This window comes from Macaca fascicularis, chromosome 2 (genome assembly GCF_037993035.2).
Source record: "Macaca fascicularis isolate 582-1 chromosome 2, T2T-MFA8v1.1".
Taxonomy (NCBI): Eukaryota; Metazoa; Chordata; class Mammalia; order Primates; family Cercopithecidae; genus Macaca; species Macaca fascicularis.
The window spans coordinates 109,147,941-109,174,944 of NC_088376.1; the positions used below are offsets into that span (position 1 = coordinate 109,147,941).

A 27,004-nucleotide genomic window follows, 5' to 3' on the forward strand; every position below is an offset into this window, starting at 1 on the left:
CAAAATGCCCCCTGGTTTCCCTTGTTTGTATGTGGAACACACAGTAGAGTCCCTCCCATGAAGCTCTGAGTCACTGCTGAAATCCATGTTCCTGTCGATAATTTATCCCAAATTTGTGTTTTCTGCCGCAGAACCACCACTTTTTAAGATCCCTTTATTATGGCTTTCCTTCCACCACCATCACCAGCATTTAGCTTGTTTTATGAAGAAATGAATCTCTTTGGTTGTTTAAATCACTTCTGGGGAGTTCTAAGGCTACAGTGAGTGGTGAGGATCGAGTTGGCCAGGTTCACTCACCAGGTGGAGGGCTCGCTCCCATGCATAGCCCGCATTCCCACATCCCACTCCTTTTCTCCTGAAGGGAGCTCAAAGGATCTACACCTGGCTTCTCTCCACCCCTTTACTGGAGGTGGAGTGGCTTTTAAATTGGTCATATTTGGAAAGAATAGCTGGGAAGCCTTAGCCCAGCTCTGCTCCTCTTCCTCTTGAAAGAGAGCTGCCTGTGGCTCAGTAGATACATTTGTCCAGTTCTGTGGTTTAATTAACAGGTTTCTTTTTTCCGTCACTCCCCCACCCCCCATGTCTTAACTTGCTCAGACCCCAGACAATAAAGGGGGCAGGGGAGAGGGAAGGGCTTCTTTCTCTCCAGAGGATACTGAGCACCAGAAGACTAAGTAGGCAATAAATGCCACAGGAGTGTGGAAGGGGAGGTGAGTACCAAGGCCTGCTACATTAAGACATAACAACACATGATATCATGGTTAGCGTTGGAGGAGCAATTCCTACAAGCCAGGAGCGGGTGAAGGGCTTCTCATAGGCTAGCTCACCCAATTCTCACATCCCTGCAGGTACTGTCATGATCATTTACAGACCAGGAAGTTGAAACTTTCACATTGGTAATAACTCACTGGGATTGGAGTCCATTCTTTCTAAGCAGAAAGAGATACCTTTGTGGAGAAACTGAATCTTGACTGCAGGTCAGTGTGTAGAGCGCCCTTGACATAAGTAACTCCATCTTGGAAAAAGACCATTTTACATTTCAAAAGGCATCGAGGACCAGATGTTTTTGCCTGATCAAAACACTGCATTCAAGCAAATAAGGACATAACCAAACATACTCTTCCACTATAAGCCCTCACCAGAGGACTGGCCATAAAAGAGCAGGACTTCAGCAGCTCAAAACAGCCGACTTAACAGATGCTGTCTTGCTGTCATTTGTGATAAGTACACGGCATCTGCCGCCGAAGGCTCTAGGCATGCCAAATACTCTTTCTTGAAAGATGTTGATGCTGACTGGCACCTGGGGCATTCCAGAACATTATTTTTGTTCATGTTGCTCTCCCTGAACTGGTTTGTTAACTCTTTTTCCTATCCCTTTTCTCTTGATGTCAAATGTTACTTTGTTTGATGTGGAATATTTAATCTATAACATTTATATATTGATTAAGTATACTATGATGTATGGTTTGCAATACTGACTGACTTGGGGAGTGGCTTGAGCCTGTGTGCCTGTGGCTCTGACTACAGAGTAAATAGGTGGTACCAAGGGGAACTGCCTCCCTGGGAACTCCATGCAGCTCGTGGCTTTTGTGACTGAAACAGCACCAGCAAAAGTGTGACCTCGTGGAAAGATGTGAAAACGCATAGACTTCGTTATCTCTGACCTTGTGCCCCTCATGATAGTTGAACTCAGAGCAGCAGAGAGAAAAGGGAAGACACCAGCTGCTGAGAGCTGCCCTCACCATGGTGTTGCATGGCAGGTAGAAAGCCACATGGGCTCTGCTCCACCAGCCCCATAGACAGGCTCCCAGGACAGCTCACCTTTCAGGAAGTCCTGCTGACACTGTTGTTGTTGCATTAGATAGAAGTTTGCCTCCATGTAACCTCTCCACCCTGGGCTGCGTCAAACTGCCCACAGGAAATGTCACCTCTATAATAACAAAAACCAACTAGAGGACTTCTTATCTTCTCTTTTGCAGACCAGAGGCTTCCAGTTCCTCTAATGCTTCTCCACTGGTTCTGCTGGCCCTCTTGGGACTGCTGGTTGTCAAGCTCCCTCACACTGTGGTCCCCAGGATGCCCAGAGTTTCCCAGCAGCATTGGAGAGAGGCAGCACACAGTGGGGCAGCACACAGTGGGACCCTAGTGGGAGGGGAGGCAGCAGGCTCAGAAGAGTTCAAAACCTCAGTCCCAAGATTCTGGACTTTAGCTAAGACACAATAGCACATGGCTGAAGATTCTTCATCAGGGGAGGAAGAGCGGAGTGGGTGTGAGGCCAGGGATCCTGGAAAGTTGTTCTGCAGGCAGCTCTAAGGGGAGACCTGAGGAGAGAAAGGAGGCAGCTGCCTCTCAGTCAATTCAAATTACCTCTTGTGAATTTGTCTTTCTATGCCTGGCTTATTTCACTTAACATAATGACCTCCAGTTCCATCCATGTTGCTGCAAATAACATGATTTCATTCATTTATGGCTGAATAATGTTTCATTGTGCATATAGACCACATTTTCTTTATCTATTCATCCATTGATGAACACTTAGGTTGATTCCATATCTTAACTAGGATGAACAGTGCTGCAATAAACACGGTGGTGCAGTATCCCTTTGATATACTGATTTCCTTTCCTTTGTAAAAATACCCAATAATGGGATTGCTGGAGGTACCTTTGTTCCATATTTAGCTTTTTGATAGATCTCCAGTTGTTTTGTTGAGTTGCTTGAGGTCCTTGTACATATTCTGGATATTAGTTCTTTGGTGAATGGTTTATGTGTCTGTTTTAATACCAACACCATGCTGTTTGGGTTACAATATAAGCTGTTACATTTTAAGATCATTTGATATGAAGCTACAGTAACCATTCACCAGTAAAGGGGTGGAGAGAAGCCAGGTGTAGACACTTTGAGCTCCCTTCAGGAGAAAAGGAGTGGGATGTGGGAATGGGGGCTATGCATGGGAGCGAGCCCTCCACCTGGTGAGTGAACCTGGTCAACTCGATCCTCACCATTCACTGTAGCCTTTCTATATGCAAACCATTCTATAGATTGTCTCTCATTCTATAGATTGTCTCTTCACTCCATTGGTTGTTTCCTTCACTATGCAGAAGCTTTTTCATTTAATACCGTCCCATTTGTCTATTTTTGTTTTTGTTGCCTGTGCTTTTGAAGTGTTAGCCACAAGAGCTTTGCCTAGATTAACGTCTTGAAACATTTTCCCTATGCTTTCATCTAGTAGTTTTATAGTTTTAGTTTTTATAATTTATTAAAATTATAAATTTTATAATTTATAGTTTTATAGTTTTTATAATTTATTTATGTTTAAATTTTTAATCCATTATGAGTAGGTTTTTGTGACAGATAGGGGTCCAGTTTCATTCTGCATGTGGCTATTCAGTTTTCCCAGAAGAACGTATTGAAGAGGGTGTCCTTTCCTCAGTGTATGTTTTTGGCACTTTTGTTGAAAATAAGTTGGCTGTAAGTGCGTGAATTTATTTCCGGGCTCCTATTTCATTCCATTGGTTTATGTGTCTGTTTTAATACCAACACCATGCTGTTTGGGTTACAATATAAGCTGTTACATTTTAAGATCATTTGGTATGAAGCTACAGTAACCAGAATACCGTTTTTCATAATCCAGGTGACTGATTTTGATCTTCTTACCACCTTCAAGATTGAGAGAATAATTTCTACACATTTGAAAGAAACCAAGATCTGCTTACGTTTCCTAGTTGGTTAAACACATAGTTTCAGATCTTTTCTCTATTTCAATTACATATTCCTGAGAACCAAACTGCTTTACTTGAAAGTTGCTCCAATGTTCTGACAGACTGACACTTTTAGTTCTTTAAACACATAATGAGCTGCTTTGAATTGTAGTGCATTTTATAAGAAACTGCCTTATTTTCAGAGTGGCTATACCGTTTTTGCATTCCCACTGGCTATGTATGAAAACACTAGTTTTAGTGTTCTGTATTCTTGTCAGCACTTGATATTGTCAATTTAAAAAAAAAGGTATTCTAGTAAGTGTGTAGTTGTATCTCATTGCAATTTTAATTTGCATTTTCCTAATGACTAACAATATTGACAATCGTATGTGCTTATTTGCCATCTATACTTTTTTTTTTTTTTTGATGGAGTGTCTATTCAGATCTTTTTTATTGGGCTGGTTTCTTAATGTCGAGTACAGTGTATTTGCTAGGGAAACTTCACAAAGTGTTGCAGCAGTTCTCATGACAGACAGTGAGAAAAAGAGATGTTCTACCTAGCTATGTCTGCCACGAAGGGATCAGGGTATGGAGTTTATATGAGGGTTTACAGAATTTGGCTCAGGGCTGGGGATCACTTCTTTTAGTGCTTTAGCAATAACCTGAATACCTTTATTAGTGCCTGGAAGTCTTCAAGTCCCCAGCCTGAGTTCAAGCCACAGAAGACAACACAAAGCTGGCCAAGTCACAGGGTAGTCAAGGTACTCTCTATTTCTCAGGTGAGACAGAGAAAAAAGTGGGGGGACCTTGGGGACCCTACAATCACTGGTACATGGAATGACACAAATGAATCTTAAACTCGTTATGCTGAGAAAAAAGCTACACACAAAGGAGTAGATATGGCATGATGCCATTTATATACGATATTCTAGAACAAGCAAAACTAAGCTAGAGCAACATAACGCAGATCAGCGGTTGCCTGGGACAGGGGATAAGGGAGTCATTGACTGAAATGGGGCATAAGGTACTTTTTGAGGTGTGAAGATGTCCTATATTTGATTATGATGGTGATTCAGAGAGGTATGCAATTGTTGAATTTGTTGACCTGTACACTTAAAATGGGTGCAAGCAAATGACTCTTCAATACGTTGTTAACTGAAAAACTAATGAGGGAAATCATAGAGATTCTTATAAGAATCTGCCATATTGCAAAATGTCAGAAAAAAATTCTGTCCCCTGTCCTCTTTGTTTTTCTCCAAGGTCTAGAAATGGAAGTGAATGAATTTTTACAATCTCTTATGAATTAGCTGTTAAAAATCTTTTGCATGTAGATTCTTTACAGAAATTTCCAAATGCTTTTTAAATCTTTGTAACCTTCTAGGAAATAATAAAATTTGTTGATTTCAGATGAAGGATGCTTTGTTATAGTTTTAACTCTGCAGAGATGTCATTTGGTAATTGTGATTATTTATCAAGCTACTACCATGTGTTTTATTTCAGCCAAAATTTCCACTGTAGATGGTGAAATTAGGGCTCAGGAAGGCTAAATGACTCATCTGTATGAGCCATAAATGGGTGAAGTGAACCCGGTCTGTTTGGTGCTAAATCCTGGGTACCTTCTATTTCACCACCGGTGAGAACACAGAGTGCTAATTAAGGAGGCTGGAGTTGGAATTCCTGCTCCATCATTTAGTCACGTGTGACCTTGGACAGATCACTTGACCTCAATTCCCTTACCCACAGGTTAGGTGATTGCCTGCATTGCTCCTCCTTCTGGTCTACTACATAGTCTCGGGGGAGCAGTTTGCATTGATTACACTGTGAATGGCACCCCATGGAGGCAGCTCTGGGATGACAATCTCCCTGTTAACTTTAAAGGTCATTGTGGGATTTCGACCCAGAAAATTTATGTGGAATATTCTGAAAACCCTCAAGCAATGATCTCAATCAGGTAGTACTGGTACTATCACTCAAAATCCTTTAATAGCTCCCACATTTCCATGGAATCTGCTGTGAACTCCTCAACTCTTTATAATCTCTTTATAATCTAGCCAAAACCAGCAATCGTATCTCCCTCCACTCTTTGCTCCATGCCCACTACCTCTGCCAGGCCCATGGCTTTCCTGTCTTCAGATGTCATCAACCACCTGTTGGCATGTCATGTGATCTAGGGATAAAACTCCCCAGGTAAAGTGAAAGGAGTGGAAGCCAGAGGCACTATAATGGGCCCGCCAAATTCCACCCTCTGCCAGAGATCTGTGGGTGGCTCTGAATGCTCTACAGGGCTGGAGCTTCTGAATGTGTGTCACCCTAACAGATGTATATAATGTTTTACACATTTTTAAATGTGTATGTGTGTATATATATTAATCTCCCTGGCTCTTGGCTCCTGGTATTAAGACGCAAGCATATCTGTTCCCTAATTTCATTCCTGCCTACCCCTGCACAGGGACCAAGCTCACCTCACCTCTTGGTTTTGGTAGCTCTACTTCATTTCTCCTGGAAACTCTCCCTACCCCTTCCACATGGCCAAATTCTATTCATCCCTCAGGCCCTTTCTCTTCCACGAAGCCGTTCCCAGTCCCTTCAACCAACATGGTCCTGTTTTCTAAACCCCATAGAACTTGCATTTGACATCCCACATGTTGAATCAGAGCACAAGATATTATGCTATATTTCAGGCCACCCTGAGTGAATGCCTCTTTCTCACTGAGAGGATCTGTCATGACAACCATGATAAATATTTTCATGACATTGTCCACATGTCACACACTGGTCTCCACTTAGTCCTAATTTATTTACTCCTCACACAGATCCTACAAGCTAGGCATTGCTACATTATTTTGCAGTAGCGCACACTGAGGCACACAGAGGTTATGTAGCTTGCCCAAGGTGATATCCCTATTAAGTGGTAAAGGTAGGTTTTGTACTCAAGTGTCCAGCAGCAAAGTCTGGGCTCTTACCACCACTCTAAAATTTTGTTTTAGCCAATTTGAATATGGTATATTGAATATACTGTGGATTAAATAGTGAAATGTTTCATTGGTTATGCTTTAACTATATTTGAGCGTTCTTGATATTTTATCAGGTCTCTGTTGTCTCTGATCACCAACACTCTGATTGAGGTGGAAACTGAACCCCTTCCTCCCTTTCTTCTCTCTCTCTCTCAAATTCTCTCCCTATTCTTTCTTCACATCATGCTTAGTCAGAGTTTTTCCCACAAATATTGGGTGAATACATGATCTGTGCCCAGTACCATGCTAGGTCCCAAGGGACACATCAGCACATACAGTAGGCACATGGCTCTGCCCTGTGACACTTATGTCACAGTGGCATTCTACCCAGGCTTTACGTTTGCTTAGCCCTGTATATTCTGCAGACTTTTCACATACTTATCTTAGCTGGTTTCCTGGCAATGCTATGACTTAAATATCATTATTTCCAGTTTAGAGATGAGGAAGCTGAGGTACAGCGAGTTTAAATTACTACCTCCAGGTTATGCAGCTGTGTGTGCCACAACTGAAACTCAGACTCAAGTCTTTTAGACTTGTCTAAACCTTTGCAGCCACATTTTGCCCTATCCGAGTATCTACAGGACCCTGCAGAATAATTAGTTTATTCCTTTGCTGGGAAATTCTTATTTCATTCTTCATCCTGTCTCCTGATGGGCCAAATCAATGCTTATTCAAGAATTAGAAATCCCGGCATTTTAGGAGGCCGAGACAGGCAGATCACTTGAGGTCAGAAGTTTGAGACCAGCCTGGCTAATATGGTGAAACCCTGTCTCTACTAAAAATGCAAAAATTAGCCAGGCATGATGGCACGTGCCTCTAATACCAATTATTCCAGAGGCTGAGGCAGGAAAATCCCATGAACCCAGGAGGCGGAGGTTGCAGTGAGCTGAGATCATGCCACTGCACTCCAGCCTGGGTGACAGAGTAAAATACTGTCTTAAAAAAAAAATTATAACAACCCCCCACCACCAAAAATGAGCAATGCCAATGGGGTGAAGAGCCCCTAAAGCAGCACTCATTGCAAGGATTTCTCAGGCGAGTGGTTAGTATGCGGTGTCAATCATGAAAAAGAAGAACTGCACCAAAGTAAGTATCTTTCTGAAAACCTGCAAAACTGAGAAGCTAGTCTGTTTAAAACAGGAAGTTATATACTTACATTGTTTACTACTTTACTAATGTCTGTGATCTGATGGTATCTCTGTTTCAGGAATGATGACATCTAAGCTATCACTGGGCATATCAAGGACTTCACTAAATTAGCAGGTGCCACTGGTCTTCTTGTGCTTATCTGGGCAAGAACTTACTGAAATACAACAGAAGTTTTTACTTAGAAGAGATTTTCAGGTAGGTGTCGCTTTTCCAGGAAAAGGGAGGTGGAACAAGGAGGGGTCCAGGCAGGCGGAAGTAATAACTTCCAGCAGTGCTCTTGGATTTAGGGGGGAAGAGAAGGAAGGTACACAGCAATTTAGAGGTAGTATGGGGCCAGAGTGGGAGAAGATATGGCCACATATCTCCATTTTCTTCTTGTTTTTTATAATTTCCCCTTTCTGTCTCCCATTCACACAATGATATGTTTGCGTGTAGCACTCACCCAAACTTGGCCCTTTATACCTCTTTAGTCAACATCTGTGCCCATGTTACCCTCCTATACTTTCACAAATTCTCAACTATTGTACATAGGACTACTCCAAAGAGCTTACACTTAATAGCTTGTGTTTCTTTATATTGACTTGTAAGAAATAGTCAGTGAAAATATAATTTATATATGTGTATATATACACATACATTTTTATATATATACAGTCCTCCCTTGGTATCTGTGAGGGATTTGTTCCAGAACCATTGCAGATACCAAATTCCATAGATGCTCAAGTTCCTTTTATAAAATGATGTAGTATTTGCTGATTACCTATGAATATCCTCCAGTACCCTTTAAATCATACCTAGATTACTTGTAATACCTAATACAATGTGTACACGGTGCTTCATTCATGTGGAGTCGACATAGCACTTGCTGCGTGGCAAATTCAAGGCTTGGTTTTTGCAACTTTGTGGAGTTTTTTCCCAGATATTTTTGATCCGTGATTGGTTGAATACACAAATGTGGAACCCATGGATACAGAGGGCTGATTATAACACATATGTATGTGTGTATTAAGTATGTATGTGTGGAAATATATGTATTTATTTGAAGTTTTCATTGAAAATCCACACTAAGTCAAGCTACTAGATGAGTCAGTTGATTGATTTGATGTCTTTTCTTCTGGGTGAACGAGGTTGTCTGTGTTAGAGGGTAGAGCTAGAAAGCCTCAACAATTCTTCTGGAAATGCCTGGATTGACAGAGGATGAGTGCTAACTTTGACAAGTACTTCAAGTGAGAGTGGTGGGAATATGGGGTCTTCCACATGGATGTGGTATAAGTTGAAGTATATTTTTGAAGTGCAGGTGTTTCCAGAAAGTGGTGATGATTACATTGAACCAGGCAGGCTGAGTTAGCTCTTCTGGGAGAAGAAAGGTGAGCCCTGTGTATGACTTAATAGGAAAAAAGCAGATCTGTACAGCAGAATAAATTGGGTGAAGGGCAGAAAGAGATAATACACAGAAAAGGAAATATGAATAATTCACAGAAAAGGAAATATGAATGACTAATACTTGTAGTTAAAAAAATCAGTAATGAAATAAATGTTAATTACGACAATAATGGCATCCCTTTTGCCCATCTAATTGGCCAAGTAATTTTTTCTTTCTTTTAGATCTTCTCTATATTGATGGATGCTTGCTGAAACGGGCACCATCACCTACTAGTGCAAAGAGTATATATATTGTTACACACTTTCTGGAAGCAATTTAAGAAAATGCGTCAAGAGACTTCGAAATATAATTCAGTGTAGAAATTGTGATTTGTGTAATATACCTTAAGGAAATAATTTTAAAATGCACACAAATATGTTTATTGCAGTATTATTTATAGCAGAGCAAACTGAACAACTTAATCACACAATGAAAAGGTTGATTAAATAACCATGATTATCTATACAATATGTTGGAATCATTACAAATTACATTTTCACGTAATTTTTAGCCACATGGAACTAGGTGAAAGATAAAGAAATTAAGATATCAGAATACAGAATGATATGCAAAATCATATACAAAATGATTTACATACTTTCTGGAAGCAATTTGACAAAATGCATCAAGAGACTTCGAAATATAATTCAATGTAGACATTGTGATTTGTGTAATATACCTTAAGGAAATAATTTTAAAATGCACACAAATATGTTTATTGCAGTATTATCTATAGCAGAGCAAATTGTGAACAACTTAATCACACAACAAAAAGGCAATGATTAAATAACCATGATTATCTATACAATATGTTGGAGTCATTACTAATTACATTTTTAAGTAATTTTTAGCCACATGGAACTAGGTGAAAGATAAAGAAGGTATGAGAATACAAAATTATATACAAGTGTGCTATCAATTATAACATACATGGTACCTGGAAAGGCTCTCTCTCCATAGCACAGTTGGAGGTGGAAGCTCTGGGTCCCAGAAAGCTGAACATTCTGGTCATGCTGAATACCTCACAACCATGTTATTTGGAATGTATACGCATAATTTCCCTATGAAAACATATTCTTCATGACCAACTCCTTCAACTAAATAACATATCAGCCTGTATTGGAAAGTAAAAATCAGCCACATTTGAAACACCTGTTACTAAAATGTAATGAACAAGTCTAATATTTGGTCAAGGAGATTGGTAAAAAGAATCCAAAATCATTTGGCTGTTGGGTGAAACTCTGTCACTTAAGATGAACTGACTGCACTCAGACACAATTCTGAAAGAAACAAGCATGAGGTGTAACTTTGAACCAGTAACTAGTACTAATGATTGGAAACTTTGGAAATCCATGTGCTGCTCTAGAATACCGATGCTGGGAAATGTTTGTGGCTGGAAAGAGAAGACTGCACTCATTCACGATTTGAACTTTGAGAGGCTCTTCTTGTGTATTTCCAGGGAAGAAGCTCACGGGTTCCCTCATTCTGTTCCTGCACTGTTCTCAGAAAGTTCGTCCCCGTGTGTGGGTGAATCTAGTTTCCTCCAAGGTCATCAAATTTCTGCTCTATGAGAGTCTACTTCCTCTTCTACAGGAAAAACTATCATATCATAGACTTTTCTATCTTATGTGGGCCTAAAACATTGCCTAATCCAACCCTTTAATTAAAAATAAAAAATAAAAATAAAAACATTTGATCCAGACCAAAGGCATACAAAAAAGAAAAACAAAACTAAAATGAATCCAAATATGATGATTTTCCTTTTTTAACTTTTATTTTAGGTTTGGGGGTACATGTGAAGGTTTGTTATATAGGTAAACTCGTGCCATGGGGGTTCGTTGTACAGATTATTTCATCACCCAGGTATTAAGCCTAGTAGTCAATAGTTGTTTTTCTGCTCCTCTCCCTCCTCCCACTCTCAAGTAGACCCCGGTGTCTGTTGTTCCCTTCTTTGTGTTCATGAGTTCTCATCATTTAGCTCCCACTTATAAGTGAGAACATGTGGTATTTGATTTTTTGTCCCTGCATTAGTTTGCTAAGGATAATAGCTTCCAGCTCCATCCATGTTCCTGCAAAAGATGTTATCTGTTTTGTTTTTATGGCTGCATGGTATTCCATGTGTATATGTACCACATTTTCTTTATCCAACCTGTCATTGATGGGCATTTAGGTTGATTTCATGCAAAGACTATTATTTTTCATACAAAACATTCCAAGTTCTGCCAACTGTGGCTGATGTTTTGGGACTCTTATCATCCTACCTCCTTCTATATTCTAGGGTTGATAGAATTTAAAATTTGGTGCCTGGAACAGAACATAATATTTCAGATGTGTAGTCCGGACAGTGCAAAGCTGAGTAAAAATTATTCTACTCCATCCTTTCATACACTGCAGAAGAGTTTATTAAGCAGCTTTCATTTGTCAGGCATCATGCTGGACACTAGGCCTGTACTGTCCACTACTTGCTACATGTGGCTATTTAAATTAAATAAAATAAAAAGTTCAGTTTCTCAATTGCACTAGCCACATTTCAAGTGCTCAATAGCCATGAGGCTAGTGTCTGTCTTTTTTTTTTTCTCTTTTTGAGACAAGGTCTCACTCTGTCTCCCAGACTGGAATGCAGTGGCATGATCTTGGTTCACAGCAAACTGCACTTCCTGGCTCAAGAGATTCTCCTGCCTCAGCCTCCCAAGTAGCTGGGATTACAGGGGTGCACCACTAATGCCTGGCTAATTTTTTGGTTTTTGAAGTAGAGACAAGGTTTCACCATGTTGGCCAAGCTGGTCTTGAACTCCTGACCTTAAATGATCCACCCACCTTGGCCTCCCAAGATGCTGGGATTGTAAGCATGAGCCACAGTGCCCGGCCAAGTGTCTCTCTTATCGGACAGCACAGACACAGAACATTTCCACTAATACAGAAAAGTTCTATCGGACTACTGCACAGATAACTAACTTTTCTGGATACTCCAGGTTTTTTGAGAAAAGAAACAAAGGAAGGGAAGGAAGTGGGAGGGGTTGGGAGGGGATCAACTTAATTGCATAGATGGGAAGCAAGTTGAATATCTAGATGGGTAATTGGATGAAAACATGAAGGGATAGCTGGTGGAGAGGTGGATGGAAAGTCAGGTGGTAGATTTCATTTGTTCTGGATAACACAGCAATATAGACTACCATTAAATTGGCTCTTGTGTTTGCCATTCATGGTGTTAGCTTCTAAAGAACTTGCAACTGAGGATATTCTTTATTCTACCCCTAAGTTTCTCCTTTTCTTTTCACTACACTTAAAGTAGGTTGGAGGGTTATATGACTCAGGGATTTAAAAAAAAAAAAAAGTTCAAATTTAGGAGGGACTTCATGTCATGTAGTGCAGGAGCTGTCAGCCTTGGCTGCACAAGGGAATCACCAGGAGAGCATTAAGAACCACTGAGAGCCAGGTCCCATCTCCAGAGACTGATTTAACTGTTCAGAGGTGTAAGCTGGGGATTTTCAAGAGCTCATCTGTGACTCCCACATGCAGCCAGGGCTGAGAAACGCTGCTCTAGCCAACCTGCCTCCTTCTGGGGGAATCCCTCCTACCCTGTCCCTGATAGGAAGTCACTGAGCCTCATGAATTCCTCCAGTCGCAGCTCACTCAAGACCTCACGTGGCACCCATTTCATCGCTGGATAATTCTACTCAAGGTGTTCTTGAGTGGTGGTTGAATTTGCATCTTTGAACTACTTCTTGCTGGTTCTGGGAGGCTTTGCTGTGAGTCACACATAATTCTGATTCTCATCTGCCCAGCCAGTATCCTACTCTCTGCCCTCCCTAGAGTGGCTTTTCTCCAAGATGGATACCCACAGCTTCAACTCATCTTTACTGGGTAAGGCTTCCTCTTGACTGCATTTCAGTTGGTGAACGTTTGCATTAAATGAGCCCTGGACATATTTGGACCACTTTTGGATGCTGTGAAATGATCCTTTCCACTATCTGCATACAACACTTTTATTAATTTAGATTAAATTAAGATTAAATTTAACGAAGTTTACACACAGGAAGTTTATTAACCCCATCATGTGTTAACCTCAAGGGAAACTAGAATTACAGGATTTTGGGGGAGTATATTTGTTCTACTTTTATTTTAGGTTCGAGAGTAAATGTGCAGGTTTGTTATACTGGTAAATTTTGTATTGATGCCCAGTGTGGGTAATCTAAATTCTGTTCATAGAAAACTGTTTAAATTCCACACAGTGGAATACCATCTCATGATTAGAAAGAATGAGGCAGTTCTACAAGTGTTGATATAGAAGGATTTCCAAGATGTAAGGTTTAAAAACTCTCAGAAAACTTGATATTTCTTACTCTGATTTATGTACCAAAGAATGAGACAGTTCTACAAGTATTGATATAGAAAGATTTCCAAGATGTAAAGTTTAAAAAGTCACAGAAAACTTGATATTTCTTACTCAGATTTATGTCCTGATTTATGCACCAAAAAGCCACTTATAATTATGTATATAAATTCAACCACCACTCAAAAACACCCTGAATAGAATTATCCAGCAATGAAATGGGTGCCATGTGAGGTCCTGATTTATGTACCAAAAAGCCACTTATAATTATGTGTATAAATACATAAACAAATACAAGAGGGCTCAACAACAATCTCCCCTCTGAGGAGGAGAAGAAATTGAGAAAGGGGAGAGTAAAGGAAATTTTACATTTGTCAAAAATAAAATCAGATCAAAATTTCAAGTTGCAGACGTTTATTGTGCACACAAAAGAACAGTTTGAGAGCGAGGAGACATAGATCTGAAAGTGTAGGGATTCCCACTTAGAGCACTTACAGCATAGTTTATAAAGCATAAAGGAGGAAGTACTTTTCCCCTCTGGGTTCAAAGTTCTTTTTTGTAAAAAATTTAAAAAAAAAAAATTTTAAAAAAATCAATAGGTTTTAGGGGAACAGGTGGTGTTTGGTTACACGGATAATTTCTTTAGGGGTGATTTCTGAGATTTTGGTGCACCTATCACCTGAGCAGTGTGTACACTGTACTCAAAGTGTAGTCTTTTATCCCTCACTCCCCTCCCACCCTTCCCCCTGAGTCCCCCAAGTTCATTGTGTCTTTCTTATGCCTTTGCTTCCTCATAGCCTAACTCTCACTTATGAGTGACACTGTACAATGTTTGGTTTTCCATTCCTGAGTTACTTAACTAAGGATCTCTAATTCCATCCAGGTTGCTGCAGATTGGCATTATTTCATTCCTTTTCATGGCTGAGTAGTATACCATGGTGTTGCTATAAACGTATGTGCAAGTATCTTTCTCATATAGTGACTTATTTTCCTCTGGGTAGATACCCAGGAGTAGGATTGCTGGATCAAATGATAGATCAACTTTTAATTATTCAAGGAATCACCACACTGTTTTCTATAGGGGTTGCGCTAGTTTACATTCCCATCAACAGCATAAAGTGTTCTCTTCACCACAACCACGCCAACATCTATTTTTTTTTAAATTATTATAGCCATTCTTGCAAGACTAGACAGTATCACATTGTGGTTTTGATTTGCATTTCCCTGATAATTAGTGCTGCTGAGCATTTTTGCATATGTTCGTTGGCTATTTGTATATCTTCTTTTGAGAATTGTCTATTCATGTCCTTAGCCCACTTTTTGATGGGATCGTTTGTTTTTTTCTTGATGATTTGTTTGAGTTCCTTGTAGATTCTGGATATTAGATTTTTATCGGATGTATAGATTGCAAAGATTTTCTTCCACTCTATTGGTTGTCTGTTTACTCTGCTGATTATTTCTTTTGCTGTGTAGAAGCTTTTTAGTTTAATTGAGTTCCATCTATTTATCTCTGCTTTTGTTGTATTTGCTTTTGGGTTCTTGGTCAAGAACTCTTTGCCTAAGCCAATGTCTAGAACAGTTATTTTGAGGTTATCTTCTAAAATTTTTATGGTTTTGGGTCTTAGATTTAAGTCTTTGATCCATCTTGGGTTGATTTTTGTCTACAGTGAGAGATGAGGATCCAGTTTCATTCTTCTACAGGTGGCTAGCCAATTATCCCAGCACCATTTGTTGAATAGGGTGTCCTTTCCCCACTTTATGTTTTTGTTTGCTTTGTTGAAGGTCAGTTGGCCTTAAGTATTTGGGTTTATTTCTGGGTTCTCTATTCTGTTCCACTGGTCTATATGCCTGTTTTTATACCAGTACTATGCTGTTTGGATGGCTATGGCCTTATATTAACAGTACAGTCTGAAGTTGGGTAACGTGGTGCCTCCAGATTTGTTCTTTTTGCTATCTTGCTTTGGCTATATGGGCTCTTTTGGTTCCATGTGAGTTTTAGGATTTTTTTCTAATTCTGTGAAGAATAAAAGTGCTATTGTGATGGAAATTGCATTGAATTTGTAGGTTGCTTTTTGCAGTATGGTTATTTTCACAATATTGATTCTACCCATTCATGAGCATGGGATGTGTTTCCATTTTTTTGGGTCATCTAAGATTTCTTTCATCAGTGTTTTGTAGTTTTCCTTGTAGAGATCTTTCAGTATTTTGACCTTTTTTTTGTGATTTGTTTGTACATTAACAATGGTGTTGAAACAAGAACTTTTAAAGCTGATTTGTCTATAGCAGATTGGTTTAATTTCACTGAATCATGCTGACAATGACATAAACTTTATATTTTGTGTTTCATTTATTATTACAGTTGGCTTTTCAGGGAAATCAGGATGCCTTCAGTCTTGGCTATGTGGCCACGGGTGGTTGCCCTTGAGGAGTTTGGGCTATAATCCTGAAAGACACACTACTGAATGCCATAATTCCAAATGTTGAAATCTAGAAAGACTAAAATTTTAAATCCAAAAACCACTATCCCAAAATATTAAAATCCCGAAAATATAACTCTGAAAACAATAATTTAAAAGACATTTATTTATATTCCTAAAGGAGGATTTATCTTGAAAAACTTATTAAAACACAACAGAACACTTCATAATAGGGAATAATATCATACATATTTTTGCAAGCATAAACACTCAGGTATACTAACAACAGTCACAAGGGTATAACAGTTATGAGCAGATGAATTTACTCATAAATACATAGGTCAAAAATCACAATATATAAATGCATATCACTATAGTTGGTAATTGTGTGCACCCAGCTTTATAAACTGTGGTCATCTGAAATACTGTGATGGACATCCTCAGTCTTTGAATGAGATCAGTCACCACCACATTTGCCAGTTGCCCAAAGAGCCAAGACCTCGAGAAATTGTATCTTTCACAAACACAGAGGCACACAAAGGACATCTGTTTATTTATGAAGGAGGTCTTGACATTTGTGTGCACACACACAATGCTTACACACAAACTTATAATAGTAATGCACTTTCAGGAGTCAAATTTGCAAAAAAAAAAAAAAACGCATAAAACATAATAGAACTCTCTAAATGTCTTTACACAGTTTATACCTCCACTACTGAAAATGACGCAAAGATTAAATACATAGCATAGTGAATTGGCACTAGGTGTGAAGAGACAGAAGTGATACACAATTGGATAACTTGGCAAGGGAAATTTCTTGCATTTTTCCCCTGTGTTTTCTCTTCTAGGTTCTTCAAAGCACTTGCTGCACTTGTATTTGGAGAGTCGTTGTGGTCTACACATTGCCTAAGTATATGCTGTCCATTTAAAAGTCCACTTATTGCTTGGCTGTTGCAATTAAGGATTGGTGCTTTTGTAGCATCAATAATAATTAACTTAAAAATTTTTATCTTTCACCATTAAAGTAACCTCATACACTTAGCTTGTCACAGGCTTTTTTTTTCCTGGGAAAAACGTTCACCAACAATTTCTTCCATTGAGAATAAAGGAAGAGTAATGGAATATTGTGATGCTCATTAGACATTTAAGATGAGATTTTGAGTAGGAGTTTGGGTCAGGGCTTAAGACATCAATTTGAGAGTCCTTAGCATGTATTAGTATTTAAAACCACAATGGCATATCATTCCAGTAAGAAGGATGATACTCAGCTTCCTCAATACCAAATCTATATTCGGGTTCTCCAGAGACAGAACAATAGGATATGTATGTAGATATAGGAGATGGGATTTATTAGGATAATTGGCTCCCAATTATGGTGGCTAAGAAGTCCCACAACAAACCATCTGCAAGCTGGAGACCCTGGAATACTGGTAGTGTGGCTCAGTGTAAGTCTGCAGGCCTCAGAAACAGAGAAGCCACTCTTGTAACTCTCAGTCCTAGGCTGAAATCCGCTGAGTTGGGGAAGGTGGGTAGTTGTATAGTTCAAAGGCTGGTGAGCCTGGATTTCTGATGTCTAAAGCAATAGAAGAACAGTCTGTTCCAGCTCTCAAAGACAGACCAATTTGCCTTCTGTAATTGTTCACTTCAGGCCCCCAGCTGATTGGATGGTGCCTGTCTACACTGAAAGCAGATCTTTCCCACCTAATCCACTCAGACTCACACAGCAATCTCTGGAAACACTTTCACAGACACACTCAATACAATGCTTCACCAAGTTTCTAGTTATTCCTTTACCCAGTCATGTTGACATCTAAAATTAAGTCCACAAATGCACCCTTTGTCAAGTTGACATGCATACACATCTCCTTAAACCATACTTAATTTTCAAATAAAGATAATAGCAAGTAATAGTTCCTCTTAACACAATGCAACTAACATTATGCAACTACAGTGTGTACAACCAGAAATGCACTAATCCTTCCCCAGAATTCAGCTTTCAGGATTTCAACATTAGGAATTTTAATCTTTTAGGATTGTGATTTTGATATTTTGGGATTTCAACATTATGGTATTTGGGATTGTGTTTTTCAAGAATATGATTAGCACTGGGTCTTGGGATGTATCTAAACTGTGGCCTTCATTTTTATTTTTCTTTAATAGTTCCCCACTTTTGATCATTCTCTCACTTGAACTGAGAATGTGACTGGCTATTACCCTTGGTTACTACATGTTGTTTTCCTTTCTGCAGACATTTATGGGTCACAAACTAGAATCTCAGTAGGTTATTTTGATGACTCTTGTTCATATGGTTTTGGTTTTCAATCTTCACGGAGATCAACTGTTGAGTTAGTGGCCGCTGACAAGCACTTAAGACCCTTGTGAGACTACATTGCATAAGGGATATTATCAATATGACTAATAGGAGGATAATACCAAGAGTCTGAAAAATACCCCAAAACCAACCAAACCAACTTACTTAAAAGAGCCAAGATTTAGTCAATCAATTTTGCTTCTCTGATCTGGTAGAATAGTAGGATCTGATCTCTTAGATCTCTAAGATTTAGGGCTATAATTCCTGACTCAATGGCATAGAAACAGCATTTTAAAAAATATGACTGTTTCACTTTAATAGATTTTCTTGGCTTGCAGATTGAATGTCTCTGGTGGTGTCATTGGTGGTCCAGGGAACTTTCTGAGCAGCCATGCAGCAACATGCACAAAAGATGTTCATATACAAGCAGTTGTGGTGATTTCTCTGGAGTTTATTTTAGGTAATTCAACTTCAGCTTGCAGGACTATAAGGCTGGAAACAACCCTAGTTCAAAACTGTCAGAAATCTATAAGTGTCAGAGTCTTTCTATGAATTTCATGTCATTTTGTACCATAAGGTATTTGCAAAAGCCTTCAGGAAAGCACCAGAGTAAAACAATAACTGCTGTGGATGAACAATGGTTTAAAATGCCCCTGAGAATTTACTATAATGCAGTTAAAGAAGAAATTTGGTTATTTCTGTGATATACAACATTTTGGCTGATGAAATATATACAACATATGGCTGATAAACAACACATGGCTGATAAAATTATACCAGGACATATCTGATATGTAGGAATTTCATATAATTTCTGAAACACATATTAATAACATGTATCTATACAAATATAACATAAAGAAGATTTAACATTATTTTTTATTTGGCAGTGCTTCCCATACAATGTAGTATGTTAAATAATTAGTCTAATATCTCTCTTTTTATAATATAAGGAGAGAATAAATTCCTTTGAGGATTTTCCAGAGGCTCTCTGCAAAATTCCAAAGTTAGCTTAAGGTCAAAAAGACTGTATGTAGAATTGATTTAGGAAGGTTGTCAAAAATGCGAAAGTTTTAAAGCACTTGATTAAATAGGATCACAGTTCACTCTGAAACAACACTTAGGTATCCATTTAGCCAAAGTGACAAGTAAAAGATTTCAAAGGCAAATACAGAAAGTTACATAGTTGTATTAGTCCATTTTCATGCTGCTGATAAAGTCATACCTGAGACTGGGCAATTTACAAAAGAAAGAGTTTTATTGGACTTCCAGTTCCATGTGGCTGGGGAGGCCTGACAATCATGGGAGAAGTTGAGAGGCACGTCTCATGGCGGCAGACAAGAGAAGAAAAGTTTGTGCAGGGAAACTCCCCTTTTTAAAGCCATCAGATCCCATGAGACTCATTCACTATCCTGAGAACAGTGCAGGAAAGACTCACCCCTATAATTCAATCACCTCCCACCGCGTGTCTCCCATGACATATGGGGATTGTGGAAGATACAATTCAAGATGAGATTTGGGTGGGAACACAGCCAAACCATATCTTTCTACCCTGACCCCTCCCAAATCTCATGTCCTCACATTTCAAAACCAATCATACCTTCCCAACAGTTGCCCAAAGTCTTAACTCATTTCAGCATTAACTCAAAAGTCCACGGTCCAACATCTCATCTGAGACAAGGCAAGTCCCTTCTGCCTATGAGCTTGTAAAATCAAAAGCAAGTTAATTACTTCCTCAATACAATGAGGGTATAGGCATTGGGTAAATACAGCCATTCTAAATGGGAGAAATTGGCCAAAACAATGGGGTTACAGCCCCCATGCAAATTCGAAATCCAGCAGGGCAGTCAAAACTTAAAGCTCCAAAATGATCTCCTTTGACTCCATGCAGTCAAAGGTTATGCAGTCAAAGGTTATGCAGTCAAAGGTTATGCAGTCAAAGGTTATGACTCCATGCAGTCAAAGGTTATGCAGATGCAAGAGGTGGGTTCCAATGGTCTTGGGCAATAGTTAAGAAAACAAAAACGAAAAATCTTAGTTCTTGTAACACAAATAACTCTATTTTCATAAGTAATCAAAGATCTTGATAAAGACAACTTTGTGGTTTTTAACAGAAAGAAGACCAAATTCTAGTTTTGCATCAGTGTACTTTGATATTGAAAGCCCATTTTAAAATCTTTGTAATAAATTCATTCAATTTTATCCAGTTTAACCACATAAGATTCTCTGTCTCATTCTCTTTCTCTCCCTCCTACTTTCTATGTTCATTTAGCTTTTGTTCTTTATTATCCTCTTTTTTCATGTTGAAATAATCTTTAACCTTCAAAGTAGAACAAAATCACGTTCCCAGGTATAAAACCTTGATATTGTAAAGTTATCAATTCTTCCTAAATTTATTTACAAATGTAACACAATTCCACCCAAGCTTGAGTTTTTATAGGTAATTGACTAGATGATCCTAAAGTTTAAGAAACAAATGGCTCTAATATGTAAGACATTTGGAAATATATAATGAAAGGGAGTTGCATAATAATATCATCTGTATAAATCATCTTATAAATCTACAGTAAGAAGAGTGTCCCTAGCACAGAAATAAAATATCAATAGAATATAAAGTACAAAATCAGAATCAGGAACATTAAAGAATATATGACAAAGGTGATATTTCAAGCCCAAAGGGGAGAGGACAGTTATTCAACACATACTGTTTCAAAATTTGTCAGATAAGAATGGAGAGGAGGAGGCTTTTCTCCTCTGACCCCAGGGAATGTGAGAAGAGACACAGTGGTTATGACAGGAAGCAGTCACACCTGCGAGTCCCTACCTTCCCCATCAGACCTAGGGGGCATGGAGCACTCTCTGCTAAGATGGGGACCCCCAAGGAATGTCTCCCTGCAGAGCACTTCGTTACCAGATGGAATGGCCAGTGCGGTTAAGTTGGTGGTCAGGCAGAAAAAAAAGATCTAGTTTGTACTCTTGAGAGTTCCTCAGTTTGTTCATGGCATGGGCGGGAGTCAAGGAGCAGCAGCCTTGCCTCAGTGCCTACCAGTGTAGGAAAAGCTACATAGCCTGGGCCAGGGCCCTGGTGGAGACGTAGTGGTAACAGAAAGGGCTCTCCATTGCAGACCAAGGAAGACTAAGAATGAATACCTCATGAGTCTATTAGCTACAAACCACCACAGCAGGTTCCAGAAAAAGGCTCAGGGTTGGGACCACATCACCCCCACTCAGCAGACACCAGTCATATAAATCAAGGACCAAGAGGAGACAGAAACACCCCCTTCTCACTCTTCCCTGTGTCTCAAGTTGTACTGGCCTTTCCTCCAGATCTCTGCCACCGTCTTAGAAAGGACCACTGAGAGAAGAAATTGAAATTATAAGCTGACAGCATAAAGAGGATGAGTAAAATCTAAAATCATTGTTCAAATGAATGAATCAAGAGAAGTTTAAACCACTTTGGACTAAAATGTGTGAATCCTTTTTCCTGCTACCCAGCAGATGAGAAGCTGGTAACAGAGAACAAAATAGTTTGGAGACTAAAGAATCATTGCACATTTTACTGCTGAGTTGTATTGTGAGTAATTTTAGTTGACCTCACTTTCTGAAATCTTGCACATAGGCATCCGTATCTGCACAGAGAAATGTTAACAGTGGGAAATGCTGCATGAGGAGATTGGGTGATTTTTACTTTTGTTTTTGTGCTCTTCTTTTTTGTTGTTCTTACTTATGTACTATTACCCCATCATTTTCCAAAATGCGAAAGGCCATTTTGAAAGCCTAGTTCAAACCTCTTGAGTATTTTATACCTAAACATTCATCTTGATTGAGACTGGGTAGACAGATGAAAACCATATCAGGTTTTTAATTTTTTAATTTTTGAGACAGGGTCTCATTCTGTCACCCAGGCTGGAGTACAGTGGTGTGATCACAGTACACTGCAGCCTCAACCTCCTAAGCTCAAGTGATTCTCCCACCTCAGCCCCCCAAGTAGTTGGGACCACAGGTATATGCCACCATGCCTGGCTAATTTTTTATTTTTATTTTTTGTAGAGACGGGGTCTCACTACATTTTCCAGGCTGGTCTTGAATTCCTGGGCTCAGGTGAACCTCCCACCTGGGCCTCCCAAAGTACTGGGATTACAGGCATGAGCCAAAGTCCCCTGCCCATATGAGATTTTCTATCTCTGATCCCATTCAGCTAGTAATCAAGGACTTGGTTGCTGACTCTGGAGGACCTGTATGCTTTCTTGAGCTTTGAACTTTAGTGCTAAAAGCTCACAGGCAGCCCTGAAACCCAAACCAAAAGGTTCTATGGTTTATCATCCTGAGCATGTTGATTTTATAGAAATAACATATGAATTAAAGATACTACCCTCAAATTGAGCAAAACTTAAGTAATTTTTTAAAAGTTTGACCTGTTTTTAAATCACTCTTGGAGAAAAGGAAAATAAATACAAATAATTAATGGTGAGTACAGGCTACTATACCTTTGTTCTCCAGAATAAGCAGTTCTGTTCCTTTCTTGCTTTAGATGCTGAAGTGTAGGACACTCTCTGTGATTGTACATGTGTAACTGACAAAATGTGTATTTTTTTTCTCAGCTGCTATGGATTGGATTATGCTATTAGGAGTAAGAATGCTGATAAGAGCACACACAAACTATTTGTTCCTCAAGTCCATTTTCCTCCTCAAAAGCCTGGAGCGTGCCGTTGATCAGTGGGAGATGTACCTGGACAGACCCATGAAAAGAGATCAGCAAGTTCCACCCAAGGGACCCTATTTTTCCTAATTTCATTTGAAATAGCTTCTAATTGTCCTTCTTTCATTCCTGGTTCCTACCAGTTTTACAGCTTTTTCTGGTTTCAAATGTGAACTCACATACACTCTCATTTATCCTCATAACAACCCCTAGTGACCCAATGGTCGTCAATTTGGATATAAGAAAAGGAGGCTCTGCGTTAAGGGCTTGTCCAAGGCATCCAGCTGAGAGGTGCTAAGACTGGCTCCATTTCCATCTCTATTCTCACTGACTTTGACCACATAGAACCCCAACATGTGGGGCCTCAGTATTTGATCAATTATTCTATTAAGAAGCAAAAGCAATTCCTCGCATTGGCCCCAGGTATTAAGCATTTCTCAGATTTACCTCGAGAAACGCTCATCAGCCTGTATATTCACATCTTCACCCTTGTCCCTTCCTCCTAGAAAGAAGAAAGTCAGTTGGATGCCCTTTGAGGAACCAGTGCAGGCTTAACTGTCCTTCCACGACTCCTGCCTTATCTGTTTTCTATTTTCCTCCTTCTCCACCGAAGTCTGTAATCTCAAGAAAAGCAGGCATTGGCCTTAGGGCTCCTGGCCTAAGAAATATCGAGTCCAATAAGAAATCCCATTGACTGACCCCTCCTGCTTACCCCTTTGTGATGGAGAAGCTCCCAGAGGTTTGCTTTTGGCACATTACCAGCCTAACTCAGCATCACTAGGAGCAGGAAAAGGAAAGTAACCTAAACTAATACTGCTTATAATTGTAATTATTGTAATAGTTAATTACTGTATTTGTACAGGTGTAACAGACAAAAGGTGTATTTTTTTCACAGCTGCTATGGATTGGATTATGCCATTTGGAATAAGAATGCTGTTAAGAGCACACAAACCAGTTGTTCCTCAAGTCTGTAGCAAATTTTTCAAAAGTTAAATTTAAAAATCACTACATTTGAATTTAGTGACAGGAGAAATGGACATAGATAGAGACTAAAGATCTAGCCCAAATTTTATATTTACTTGTTAGAGGATTTTGAACAAATTACTAAATTTCTTCAAGGGTTCAATTTCCCCATTAACTTTAATGAATGGCACATCATTATGGGGCCCCAGAGAAGCACAGTTACTTGTAATTGTAATCATCATTGTTATTATTATTATACATATTTTGCTTTTAAATGGATAAGGATTTTGAAAGTATATATAAACTGTAAAACATAAAATGCAAAACACCGTAAGAGACAGTAGTAATAATAATGATTATTATATTGTTATCATTATCCAGCCTGTTTTTTCCTGTTTTGTATTTCTTCCTTCAAATGCTTTCAGAAATCAGTATCCCCATTCATCACCACCATCCCACATTTCTGTTTCTTTTCCCATCTCGGATCATGCTGACTTTGAAAGCTTCAGCTCTTTCCTTCCTGAACCCCTCTCCTGGTACCTCTGATATGCCTTTTGAAATTCCTGTTAAAGAATCCCTAGGCTGCTATCACATGTGGCATCTTTGTTGAGTACATGAATAAATCAACTGCTGTGTTTTACAAAGGGTGATTATGCTTAATTGTGGGATTGTATTTTTCTTCTTCTATCACAGGGAGAAGTGAAATGACAACCTCACTAGATACGGTTGAGACCTTTGGTCCCACATGGTACGATGATGACATGGGCCTGCTCTGTGAAAAAGCCGATGTCGGAGCACTGATAGCCCAGTTCGTGCCCCCGCTGTATTCCCTGGTGTTCATGGTGGGCCTCTTGGGCAACGTGGTGGTGGTGATGATCCTCATAAAATACAGGAGGCTCCGAATTATGACCAACATCTACCTGCTCAACCTGGCCATTTCGGACCTGCTCTTCCTCTTCACCCTTCCGTTCTGGATCCACTATGTCAGGGAGCGTAACTGGGTCTTCAGCCATGGCATGTGTAAGGTCCTCTCGGGGTTTTATCACACAGGCTTGTACAGCGAGATCTTTTTCATAATCCTCCTGACGATTGACAGGTACCTGGCCATTGTCCATGCTGTGTTTGCCCTTCGAGCCAGGACTGTCACTTTTGGTGTCATCACTAGCATCGTCACCTGGGGCCTGGCAGTGCTAGCAGCTCTTCCTGAATTTATTTTCTATGGGACTGAAGAGTTGTTTCCAGAGACTCTTTGCAGTGCTATTTACCCACAGGATACAGTATATAGCTGGAGGCATTTCCACACTCTGAGAATGACCATCTTGTGTCTCGCTCTCCCTCTGCTCGTTATGGCCATCTGCTACACAGGAATCATCAAAACGCTGCTGAGGTGCCCCAGTAAAAAAAAGTACAAGGCCATCCGGCTCATTTTTGTCATCATGGCTGTGTTTTTCATTTTCTGGACACCCTACAATGTGGCTATCCTTATCTCTACCTATCAATCCGTCTTATTTGGACTTGACTGTGAACGGAGCAAGCATCTGGACCTGTTCGTGCTGGCGACGGAGGTGATCGCCTACTCCCACTGCTGCGTGAACCCAGTGATCTACGCCTTTGTTGGAGAGAGGTTCCGGAAGTACCTGCGCCACTTCTTCCACAGGCACGTGCTCATGCACCTGGGCAAATACATCCCATTCCTTCCTAGTGAGAAGCTGGAAAGAACCAGCTCTGTCTCTCCGTCCACAGCAGAGCCGGAACTCTCTATTGTGTTTTAGGTCAGATGCAGAAAATTGCCTAACGAGGAAGGACCAAGCAGATGAAGCAAACACATTAAGTCTTCCACACTCACCTCTTGAACAGTCCTTCAAACTTCCAGTGCAGCACCGAAGCTCTTGAAGACACTGAAATATACACACAGCAGTAGCAGTAGATGCATGTACCCTAAGGTCATTATCACAGGCCGGGGGTTGGGCGGTGTACTCATCATCAACCCTAAAAAGCAGAGCTTTGCTTCTCTGAAGAGTTACCTACATTTTAATGCACCTGACTGTTAAATAGCTACAAAAACGTAAAAGTTTTTATATTTTATATGTTAACTTCAGCCAGCTATTGATATAAATAAAACATTTTCACACAATACAATAAGTTAACTATTTTATTTTCTAGTGTGCCTAGTTCTTTCCCTGCTTAATGAAAGGCTTGCTTTTTTAGTGTGAATAAATAATCTTAAGCAACATAACGGCATGCCATTCCTGTTCTAAATATTCTTAAAAGTTTGTGGATTTCCTCTTCACACTGAATGGCAAAATTTCCCATGGGTGATTCACAGAGCCCTGAGAACTGTGCACTGTCCTCTTAATGCCAATCTTGCATTGCTGAGGAGGCCAGGGGCCTACTCTAAATATGAAGTAGCCTGGGTATGGAGTGGGGAGGTGTTGGGCCTGCAGAGACTCTTGACACCTGTAGCTCAGTGGCTCTCAAACTTGTCGTCAGAAGCACCTGGAAGGTGTGTGAAAACGTGGATGGCTGGGCCCCACCCCAGAGTTTCTGATTCAGCGGATCTAGAATGAGACACAAGAATGTGCCTAGCATCACTAGCAAGTTTTCAGGTGATGCTGATGATGCTGGTCCTGGAACCACACTTTTAGAACAACTGCCCTAGCTAAAATGTCTGGATGTTCCAGAGTCATCCTTGAAATTGCAGATTTTAGGTGTCAGAAGGAAATGTAAAATACCCTTGTGATCTAGGCTCTGCCAAGAATAATCACCACCCAGGGCAGCATATATATGTCAGTTCATCGTAAACCAATTTGTTTAGTAGGACTTTCTACTCCATCGTTTTTATTCAGTTGAGCTTTTCTTGAGAGCCTGTATTTAATACCCTGCCCTAGAAGCTATGATAGATACAAAGATGAGTAAGACTTTGTGTGAGCTACATCCTAAGGAGGAAAACATGCAACTTATGATGTAAAAGTATCTCCCCCCCAAAAAAGTAAGAG

At 39.7% G+C, this 27,004-nt stretch overlaps 1 protein-coding gene across 4 annotated transcripts in view; it reads left to right on the top strand.

The window, feature by feature from the left end:
- CCR3 (C-C motif chemokine receptor 3) overlaps positions 1-26,155 on the top strand; it is a 141,504-nt gene extending 115,349 nt beyond the window's left edge. For 2 of the 4 annotated variants that reach the window (XM_074033764.1, XM_074033765.1), the window contains 2 exons: positions 7,921-8,057; positions 21,674-26,155. In XM_074033764.1, coding sequence (XP_073889865.1) covers positions 24,713-25,780 — 1,068 coding nt within the window. In that variant the 5' untranslated portion in view covers positions 7,921-8,057; positions 21,674-24,712 and the 3' untranslated portion in view covers positions 25,781-26,155. The remainder of the gene's footprint in view (positions 1-7,920; positions 8,058-21,673) is intronic. The other 2 variants (XM_065540495.2, XM_015445359.4) reach the window with 2 other exon arrangements.
- Positions 26,156-27,004: the final 849 nt, after the last annotated feature.